At 48.7% G+C, this 11,460-nt stretch overlaps 1 protein-coding gene across 1 annotated transcript; it reads right to left on the bottom strand.

The window, feature by feature from the left end:
* Positions 1-290: 290 nt before the first annotated feature.
* On the bottom strand, positions 291-9,426 carry has3 (hyaluronan synthase 3). Its single transcript, XM_069528916.1, has 5 exons — positions 9,287-9,426; positions 5,052-5,145; positions 4,403-4,953; positions 2,698-2,799; positions 291-1,361 (listed from the first exon to the last, which is right to left on the bottom strand). The coding sequence occupies exons 2-5, from the start codon at positions 5,143-5,145 to the stop codon at positions 432-434; spliced, it is 1,677 nt and encodes a 558-aa protein (XP_069385017.1). The 5' UTR covers positions 9,287-9,426; the 3' UTR covers positions 291-431.
* Positions 9,427-11,460: the final 2,034 nt, after the last annotated feature.

Here is an 11,460-nt window from a genome sequence, read left to right on the forward strand (position 1 = left end):
TAACTAAAACCTCTTTGTCTCTTATTTTGTCCGTTGTCCTGCTTTATATTTATTAAAAGCACCACGCTTCACACTTCGGTTGCTATCACAGGTAACCTGCACCCATACATGTTCTTCTGAGCATTGTATGATCACTTTATAACCTGGTTCAGGTCCGTTTGGTTTGTTTGTTTTTTTTAAAGTGAAGCACCATTGAGGATGATATGAGTGGGAGCGCTCTGTGCATCATCTCCCCGCCTCCCACCAATCGATTCGATTCCTGCTGCTCAGATTTGAGATTCACACCTTTTTAGCACCAGTGATGAAGCTGTGACGGTGGCTGGTCCACAGCTCATCGCTCCAGCAGTGCACGGGGTCGACGTGACCTCACTGGGATCACACTGCAGTGAAATGTGGTGCGGAGGTCCCACCAGTCTCTCTGGGTAAAGGGTTTATGCCTCCGCGTACGGCAGGTGATACTGCTCCTCCCTCTTGTTGCAGCGTTTGGCTACGATGGCGAGGTAGAGCACCAGCAGAATGATCCAGTAGCAGGCGTAGAGTATCGTCCCTGTTATCAACAAGGCTTTCTCTGTCTCACTGAATGGCTCCTGTGTTTCGCAGTAGACGGTGTACACCACACCTCCGAGCAGCACCATCGCCCACACTGTGACGGGCACGGCGCCAATGAGATTGACAACGATCTTCCTGCGCCCTGAGGTGCCCCATCCCGCCTTGTTGATGGTGAGCAGGGCAAATATTTTGGCAGGGAGCAAGCTGGACATGTAGACCAGAGAGTAGAGCGACATGAAGATCATGACCAGGCTGCCGCGCAGGAAACAGGCGTAGGTGGCCTTCACCATCCCGACCAGCTGCACCGTCAATAAAAAGAGCAGGATGTTCCAGAGCCGTCCGCGGTAGAAGAGATGGATGACGGTGGCGACCAGGAAGAAGGGGAAGAACCCGGTGACCACAGACTCGTAGGTCATCCAGAGGCTGTGCTTGTGGAACCACAGGGCGTTGTAGAGCCACTCGCGGAAGTAGGACTTGCTCCATCGAGTCTGCTGGTTGAGCCAACGCAGATACTGTGTTGGCGTCTCAGTCTGGCACTGCGACCGCGCCGTGAATTTCGTCTTGTAGCCGAAGCTGAGCACCCGGTTGGTGAGGTGGCGGTCGTCGCCGAAGCTGCACTTGGAGCCGAGGAAGGTCTGGTGGTACCAGGGCTCCAGGAAGCGCTGGAGCAAAGAGTTCCTGTACATCCCCAGGGGGCCGCTGATGCACTGGACACATCCGAAGTAGGACTGGCAGGCTCGCTCTATGTTGAAGGCCATCCAGTAGCGCACGCTGCTGAGGAAGGAGATCCACGAGTCGTACTTGTTGAGGATCTGGAGAAAAGAAAGACAGAAAAAAGGTAAGAGGGCATTTTTATTTTTCCTATTTTATTATATTGATTTCACATTTGTTAAAGCTTTCAATCTGCACTTGCACTCAAACAGCTTGTGCTTAGATGTGCTGTTGCTCAGACTGCGAGCTTACACTCAGATTTCATGCGCTAAAGCTTCAGATGTTCTTCTCGTGCTCATGCTGCTTCTTTGGAGTTACCTTCTCCTGGAAGACTGTCCAAAAGTAGAACCAAGGGTCTCAAGTAAAATCTTTATGTTATGAAAACACTGTCACTAGCAAAAAAAACCGAAGTTCTCTATCCTCTTTTATTGGAACAGCACCAAAAGTAACCTTAACGAGGTCGGTACAATTTCATTTGTCAACACTACACCAGACATTCTGTTTTAATTTTGATGGACTTGTTTTTCGCAAAGAAATCCACGAGCAGATGTGTTACGTCTCCCCCTTGTGTCCGTGTGGTGTATGTGTGTTCGGTTCCTCTGTTTTCTCCCCAGGTGATCAGTCAATCAAGCCCACCTGTGTCCAATCATCCCACTGGCCCTGTCAGCCAATCAGAGGGCTCCACCGCCACCTATATATATGTGTGCTGTGTTCGTGCGAAGCCTCTTTTGAGAGAGGGAGGGAGAGAGGGAGGGAGAGAGGGAGGGAGAGAGGGAGGGAGAGAGGGGTACTGTTGTTGGTTATCTGTGTTTTCTGTGTTGTGTTTGAGTACAGAGTTGTGTTGTTTCTGTATTCCTTGTTTGGTGGTCTGTACTCGTGCAGTGTTTTTGTTCAGTTCTGTCTCACGCACAGGGGACAGGTGAACAGATAAGACACCCATGGGTTTACATTTCCACCAAGTAGCCTTACACCTGTTAGCATTCACTCGGTAAGGAGTAGGTGCCACTCCATGTATTTATTACGTGTAGAGCAGCTTAGGATTCTGTTTCTGTGATAGCGTAGAGAGTTGCTGCACTAGCTTAGTACTGCACGTTGTGATTTATGATTTCTCTGCTTGGGCACCGCTCATAGTTCCCTTGTTCCCTGTGGCGTTTATTTTTGTATAATAAATTATCGTTCCTTTTACCGAAACCTTGGTTTGTTTACTTGCTGCCACACCACACACCCTGCGCTGCGCAGCGTTAGGCCCTTCAAACATCCCTCGACACTTTACCATCAAAAGGGTCATAACAAGATGTTTCACGTATAAACAGAAGCGAGAGTGAGAGCACAGGAGGAAAAATGCAGAAGCTTGAGCGCAGGAAAATCTAAGTGCAAGTGCACAGTTTCAAGTGTGAGCGCAGGGTTTAGAGTGAAAGCAATAAATATATATTTCACCTGCACGTCTCCACCAACTCCTCCCACCATCGCATCTTCCTCGAGGATCTTCAGCATTTCTATGGTACAGGCTGGATCCAAGACTGTGTCGGAGTCACACACCTGGAAAACACACAACAACAAACACACAGGGTAACAATATTAACACACACACACACACACAGGCCTCGGTCACGTTCAGGCTGCAGGTGTGTCACTGCTGTAAATCCCTGAGAGAAATGAGCGGCTGCTGACAGAGATCCCAGCTGCTTCGTCGTAACCGTGCAGCCGGTCAGAGGTTTGGAAATGACCTTTGACCCACAGAGTGCAGAGGTCGCCACAGCTGGAAGAACAAGAGGGTCGTCCAGAGCAGATCCATCAGTTCGGAATGATTCTACTTGTATTTAGTTTTTACTTATAGCGAGTAAAAGTTCAGTTTCCTGTCTTGAATCGATTTCATGCAGACGAATCTGAGCTCCAGCACGAAGCAGCACAGACACAGATTTAATTAGCGTGAGGATGAATGAAGATCAGTTTCCTCTCAGGACTTTGTGTAATGGGATTATTTTTGTCGACGTTAAGTTTTTACACAGATCACAGCCTTCGTGAAGTTTGCAACTAATGTGAGTCTTGGAGTAATTTCAGTGGTGGTCACTAGGTGGTGCTGTGGGTAAACAAGGTGCCTACGCAAACATAGGAGTGATGAATGAAAATGTTCAGCTAGGTCTGAACTCGCTGATGTACAGATAAAAACTTTGACTCCCCCGGGTTAGCAGATGGGACACGGACCTGTCAGTTCAGGTTTGTTCAAGTGTTCATGTCTGTGATCAGTTTGGGCGAAACGTCATGATTGACAGCGGAGACTGACTCGTGATTGGTCGAGAACGTGAATCAACCTCGTTACCACGGCGCCTCGATCACTGCACAGACTCTGGCTGCAAATGACATCATCAGTGCAGAATGGCAACGCCCCCGCCCGAGATATTTTGGCTTAATTTTGTGGAACGTGGAGACGCATCGTTCTTCAGTCTGAGTCTGACTGTGAGAGATGATGTCTTTTATTTGTTTGATAATTAATTAATTGGCATATCTTTACGTTTTAATGGACAACAGACCCCACCCCCATGATAACTGAATTGTTTTAGACTATTATTTTGTTCATTCATGATCGTATTAACGTTAACCTGATATCATAATAGTACGTTCATTCAATTAAAGTTCACGTTCGTGTCCGTGTTCGTCTGGATTCCAGAAACAAAGGGATCATTCCTCCTGCACGACGTCTCTCTGTTTCCAAGTGTGCAACATTTACAATCTCTACACAGAATTCAAAGAGTCCACAATGGAACCACGCCATCGACAGCAGAGCCATTTATACGTTAGTGAACAAACAGGCAGACAGATGGTGCAGCACCAGTGGGTCTTCTCTCACTCTTTCATTGTTCGTCGTCTTTGTAGAACAAGAGTGGAGGAATGGTGAAGAGTATAGTTTGTCTGCTGACGTGAATCAGAACATTTGTTGAATTCATTGATGGATTTTTAATTTACCTCCGAGACAACAGATCTAATCAGAAATCACTGCATCTGTTGAATTTCTGTCTATCTATCCATCCATCCATCTATACACCCATCTATACATCCATCCATCCATCCATCTATACATCCATCCATTCTTTCCAGTTTTCTGTAAATGCAGTCGTACAGTACGTGCTCTCTCTTTTCTCACCTGCACGTAGTCCACACTGTCTCCCAGGGCTTTAAAGGCCGTGTACATCACCTCTCGTTTCCCCCCCCACTCCTGCATGACGCAGGAGTATCGACAGCCTCTGACCAGCCGAGCGACTCGTGCCGCCTCCTCCATGTGCACCGTGCTCCTCCCTCCGCCGCTGACGCCTCCTCCTCCGCTCCCATCGCTGTGGTAGTTGCCCTTCCACACCAGACTGCCCGCCTGGTCGGCACCCCCCATCACCTCCTGGAAAATGTCCATCATGTAGCGGTCCTCGGGCCGGTTCCCATCCACCACCAGCACCACCTTCAGGCCGGGGAAGGAGATCCGACGGATGCTGCGCAGGCACTTCCTCAGGTAGTCCGGGTCCTCCTGGAAGGCCGCGATGCAGAGGGCCACGGAGCGGCGGAGGTGCTGAGGCCGAGCGGGGCTCCTCATCCTCCGATGCTCCAGGAAGGCAAAGAGGCTCTGAAGGAAGAGGTGGAGGGAGAGGAAGGCACCGTAGAGGCCAAAGGAAAGGTGGTGCTGCTCAGTGTGGATGAACTGGTAGCCTTTGAATCAAAGACACACGGGGGGAAGCAAGTTTTAAAAAAACATGAACTTCACTAGTTTTGATTCTCGTAAACATTCTCCTGAGGTCGGTGTTAACCTGTGACGTAGGCGAGCAGGATGGTGAAGAGGACCACCGCAGCGAAAAGGGTGGTCACCACGATGTTCAGCGTGTTCCTGCAGCGGGAGGGCATCTGCAGGAGGAGGAGGAGGAGGAGAAGGAGGAGGAGGAAGAGGAGGAGGAGGTTAGAGTCATCTGTGACACCAAAGACCATCACATACCATCCAAAACTTTTTTCAATCTTATTCATCACATCGGTTCCTCAAGTTCCTCACGTGGTTCCTCAAGGTTCTGTACTCGGCCCAATTCTATTCACCTCATTCATGATTCATTGGGAAATATCAGGACACATCACACATGTTCAGGAGAGGAGGCTGAGCTCGTTATCCAGAACAGGAACGCTCCAGAATCAACAGACAGGTCATACATGCCTCTGGACTAAGAAAGCTTGTAACCCTTCAATAGTTGACCCAAGTGTCATTTCCTGTTTTTTTCCACTGTAACACTTTCATCAGCCTCTGACATCATGGAGAGCCTCTGACATCATGGAGAGCCTCTGACATCATGGAGAGCCTCTGACAGCAGCTCGAGAGGCGACAGAAAGGTTCGCTGCTGCTGCTGCTTTCAGGAGGAAGACGTCACATCGCTGCAGCTGATTCCAGCACGAGAACCATCATATACCTATCATATATATATATATATATATATATATATATATATATATATATATATATCGTAAACAGCCACATCCTGTCCAGAATAATATCTCGTCAAACTCTTTCAAAAACGTTTATTGACGTTAAAACACTGAAGCTGCTTCCAGACATGTAGTTAAGTCCAGACATTTTCCTGAAGGGGCTGCATGTGAGGACGAGTCAGAGACTTTCCCACCCCCCTCCGGTAAAATGTGCATCTGAGTGAGCCCTCGAGAGGAAAACGAGGGGGCGTGTCCATGACGAGAACGAGACACCGACTAAAAACGTCAACTTGCAAAGAAAACAACATTTGAGAGGTTTTGGTGACAAGGGCTGTGAGAGAGAGTTTATACGTCATGTGACCAGAGTTTGTCTTTCACTCAGCAGATTTCAAAATGTCTGAAACATTCAGGAAGGAGTTTTTATCTGCAGGACATCAACACCACCCTTATCACCAAAACCTCTCGAATCTCCTCGTCTTTCCAAGCGGACGTCTTCGTCTTCATCCTGAGATATTTGGATTCTTCCGGTTTCATGTCCACTCGCTCTCTGTGAAGTTTCCTGCTGTGTTCTCACAGGGATTCACTCGCACATGTTACTGGACCTCAGTGCAGCTTTAATTTGCTTTAGATGGAAGAACTCACAATCGAACACTTCCTGAACGTCTGTTCTCGTCTCTTTCCTCTCGTCTCCCTCCCTCAGCCCTCCCCTCCTCCTCTCCTCAGGTTAATAGCTCTAAATAAAGGCCCGTCAGGATTTGGCCGGTGCTCAGGAGCAGTTGAACCAGAGGAACAATCCCGTCCTTTCATTAATGAAATTACCTCCTGCCTTCACCTGGCCAGGCCCAGGCGGCAGAGACAGACTGATGTTTATATCCGTACACTCAGATTTATCCACCGCTCTGATGTGGACACACAAATGTGCATTTACTGGCACAGAGTCACTTTCTCCACGTATCTGTGCTCCGCACGAGGAACTCTCCTGTGATTCTCAAATTCTGACAGAAAAAGGATTTTGAAGAATTTAATTTTGTAAATCAATGTTTTGGGGATTTTTTTTTTGTTTTCATGTGTCATCACAACCATTACAGGTTTCCACTGGCAGTGTTTCATCACCTCCACCAAGGACGTTCCATTTTCACCCCGGTCCCTTTGTTTGATTTCACAAAAACTAGAGAAACATGGGCCAAGAAAGAACCGAGGCAGTTCAGGATATTTTTACCAATTTGATTTCAAAAAGAATCAGTTCAGGGACAGATTTGGTACAGACACGAATACAAATCTGGATCTCTTAAATATTCAACAGCTGCACAGACACATATGAGAAGTTCGTCATATTCTCTTCCATATTTGCTGTTTTCTATTCATTCTCTCCTCTCGTCGGTTTTGGATTTGTTGAGTAATAACTGTGGCTTTATTCTGTAACTGTGTTCAGGCCTTAATTATATTTTAAATTAAATTATCGGGTTTTATTGGCTCTGGTTGTAAAAAGTTTCTCCTCTGCTTCAACCTCAACACAAAGGAGGAGACTGGAAATAGGACGAGATGGTGAATGTCCCTTTCTACTAGGACGGTCCTCCAAACTGGATTGATGATGAGTTGCCAACCAGCAGCAGATGTTTGGTTCAGATGATGAGTTGTGTCCCTGTGAGCTTTAGATCACCGCCCCTGCTCCTCCTGACGATCTGATCAACACACCGGCAGCAGTCGGGTCTATTTCTTTGTTAGAAAACATCATCATGGATGTTTTTGCTGTTTTTCCCTGTGGGGAATTGTGTATAAAACATATTTCTGCCACAGACAAAAGAGCCTCTGCTCAGAGTGACGTCTGCGGTGGATTCTGGCAGCGTGTTGAGGTGGAGTGGTCTGAAAGCCCCGAGGCCACAGAGCAGATAACGAGCGGACAGTAACGTGGACTCTTTCATTAGAGGGCCACAGTCTCTTGAAGGGGTCGTTGTCATGATGGGAGCTGGGATTAGTGAGGGACGGGGATGGGGGGGGGGGGGGGTGCAGGAGCAATTAGGCCCCAGGTTACATCTGCCATTCTGCACCACTGACTCCAGCAGAGTCGGACAAAGTATGTAACACCTTTAACCGAATACTCAAAGATTTATGATTTGTAAGAAACTGAGCTCGAGTGCGGCCGCATGTTCAACCAACATGATCACCTTAGTTTGGTGGAGGAAGACAGAGGACGAAGAGGACACGTAAGGAAACAGGACATGAAGGAGACATGGACTCATGCTTCCTTATATGTCATCACTTCTACTTCCTCCTACTGTCCAGAGATGAAGACAAAATGTCCTGGAAACAAGAACTCTGCCTTCTCAACCAATTAAAGTAAATAAAGACGGATGACATGTCGGATCCCAAAGGTGAAGCCACGTCATCTTGATCGCCTCCTGGTGGCTGACAGCGGCGCAGAAACAAATGTTGCTTCAGAGTCGTTTTATCATATTCTTTAATATCGAGAGATATTGGCGGAAATTCTAAAACTTGTCATGTGATTTGTTTTTTCAGTAACTGATGATGTCATCTGAGCCCAATGGCGCCCAGTGTTTACAATGTCCACGAGGAGTCCGTACGAACACCGCCCTCTAGTGGCGACCTCACGACTCAAGAGATTCAGGAACGTTGGAGGCAAATCTAATTTTTAATTGGATCGTGAGTTAATAACTTTTAGCCGTATTTTTTTTTTTTTCATTGAATTTCCAGCAGTTGTGGAGAAAATCAAAGTTCAGACGGACGGAGCTAATGATTCGCTGATCTGAGAGCTGCCACGGAAGGACAGAGACGTAGGTTTAATCTTCATCGCTTCACCTGATGCAGCCTCACGAACCTCAGCAGGTTTACATGAAGGACACCAGACGTTCTCCTCTTCCTCAGCAGGTCCAGCACTGGACCTGTGATGGCAGTGATGCCACGGAAAAACCAGACAGGCCGAGCATTTTCCTCCAGAGACGCCAGCAGCCGACAAACAGTCGCAGCTGAGGCGTTCATTTCCCAACCGTTACCGTCCAAGAGCAGCACATGGAGAAGACGCCAGAGGCAACACAGGCACAAGTCACACACAGTCACACACAGACACACACAGACACACACAGACACACACAGACACACACAGACACACACAAGTCACACACACACACACACTCTACAGGTTTTACAGCTTCCCTCAGCATTAGTAGAAACAGCAGCAGTTTTCTTTAATTTCTTCAGGCTTGTTAAAGAGATGAATAAATCACATCTCTTAATTATTAACTCACTCAGAGTCAAGAATATAAAAACAAATCCTTCTTCCTCTCACTCTCCTCTAACTCAGCTCTAAGGTCACTTGTCCCAAATTGACTCAAACTTTCCGCTCAGTCCCTCCTGAACACGTTCGTCTCTTTGAATAGTTTCATTCATTCTCTTTCCCCCAACCGTCACCTCCTGCTGCAGCTTGACTCACATTTTAACCTGATCTTCACTTCAGCTCATCAGATCTTAAGCCTCAACCTTCTTGTGTCTCTTATTCCAGTTGATTTTACATTGTAAGGAAATTGTCTCTCAGTGCAAAGCGTCTAATTAAAGGCTTTACCTTCCTGACCCAGTGGACCCTCCGTCTTCGTCTCCCCCTCAGATCTCAGTCAGCCTGGTGCGTCCGTCCAGCCCTCTCCCCTCCCCTCCTCAGCACAGCACGCTCCTTGTTCCGTCCCCCTCCTTCCACCAGCTCACACTACATCTTTATTCCAGCTTGCTTAATTCAGGAGATCCCACATACAAATATACAGCCGGCAGCTTAAACCACCACCCTCCACCACTTCTCAGGGCCGGCCTCCCCGCCGCCTGCTCCTCCTCCTCCGCCGCTGCCTCCTCCCTCGGTCCACCAGGACTGTCCCAGGGCATGAAGCCCCCCCCGGCCTGTGATGTGATCAGAGGTGCTCAGCCTGCAGCTGATGCTGGAGAAGATTTACGTCTGTAGATTGCAGGTTGTGGGCAGCGGCTCGTCTGCTCTCTGCCTCCGGTGCTCTCTCCATCCCGGCTCCTGATTTCCACCATGCTCCCGGGGTCACTGTGGCAGCGAAGGAGAAGATGGAGGGCCGAATCGGCCTGAGTTTGATCCTCGTCCCTTAAGTGTGACTTCCTCTTTGTCCCCTGCAGTGAATGGTCCCCAGGTTCGGAGCAGCCTCTCCTCCTCCTGTCCTGTGCTGCAGTATCAGCAGCGCTCTGCATCCCATTTGCAGCTGAGTCGAAATCCTTCTCTCCCTCTCTCCTCGCTCGGCTGGCTGGCCGGCATATCCAACACTGCTGAGCTGCTCCTCCACACCTCCTCTCTCTGTCTCCTTTAACCCCCCCTTTCTCCTCGCTCCCCTCCTCTCCCCTCAGCACCCCACTTAGCTCCCTATCTCTCTGCAATGCAGCCAGCAGTCTCCCAACAAGCCCGGGGACTGTTTGACCGGAGCCCCCCTCTCCTCTCCTCCTCTCCGCCTGGCTCAAAGCATCCTTTATGGGCTTATTTACCTTCCCTCCCTCCCTCTCCTCCCTCTCTCCCCGGCTGAGCTGCTGACATCCTGCAGGTTCCACAGCCGAGCCGAGCTGGCAGCCTGAGACGAATCGCAGAACGTCGCTGAGAATCGATACGCGGCTGCCAGAGCCACTCAAACACATTTCATTGAAGTCAGATAATAGAAAGCACGTTATTAAAAAACACAAAAACTCTCATGAGGAGACGAGGTTTGAAGACGCCCGTGGTCTCCTCCACCTCCTCCTCTGGCTCGCCGACGGACCGTGACCTCTCAGGGCTTCAGCACACGTCCAGACTTTTTTACACCCCAGAGCAGGGAAAGATGCAAAAATGCCAGAACTGACATTTCCCATGATGCCACATGATATTTTAAAAAACATGGAATTATGCTTCTCCTAAAATACACGTGAACGTCTTTGCAAGGTGAGGTCACAGAGGCCGACAGGAGGCAAAGCTCACGCCTCCCAAATCTCAACGATACGTTACTGATAACGGAGAATTTCCAGAATGACTTCATTCAGGGGCTGCATCCTTCTGAGGCTGCGTCTGAGTCACAGCGGCGCAACTCGACTCGACTGCAAGACTCCTTCACGTGTCTCAAGACGAAGGGCTCCAACAAGTGGACCCTCCCTGGCCCAACGTTTCCCAGGATTCATTGTGCTTTGACTTGTTTTTCAAAGCAGTAACGGCGCCAGCAAGCGACGAGATTGCCAACGCTCGAGTATCAGACCTCAACTTGTCCGCTGATGCTACACATTTAAAATTCAAAGGGCGTTAACCCTTTCTTGTCGTTTCCCCACTTCAGCTCTGTTGCTAGGCGACAGCAACAAGGTCGAAACGAGCCGGCGACGCCGATCACAGAAAAAAACCTCTGTAGACGAGACGATCTCAGTTCGTGGGCTGCGTCCTATGAAGGAGGCGGCCCCTGGTTTGGGGACTGTAAAATGAAGATGGAGGACATCTGCAAAAGTGAAGCCCAGGGCTGTTGAGTGCCCCCTGGTGGTTGGCTGCAGCTTCCTCCATGTTAACAGATGGAACACAGACCAAACAAAAAGGTGACCTTGATTCAGCAGCTCCAGAATCAAACCTGCAAACGTGTGAGATGGCGTGTGAGTTCCTATCGGGGATGTTTCTGGAGCGTTAGTGGAGACACGTCTGTATTTACAGTCGAATGGATGAAACATAATGAGGGAACTGTGACTTTTAAAATCACGGATCTGTCATTGAACTTTCTACACGATACAGAT

The sequence above is a fragment of the Paralichthys olivaceus genome, chromosome 7 (assembly GCF_024713975.1).
Source record: "Paralichthys olivaceus isolate ysfri-2021 chromosome 7, ASM2471397v2, whole genome shotgun sequence".
NCBI classification, from domain to species: domain Eukaryota; kingdom Metazoa; phylum Chordata; class Actinopteri; order Pleuronectiformes; family Paralichthyidae; genus Paralichthys; species Paralichthys olivaceus.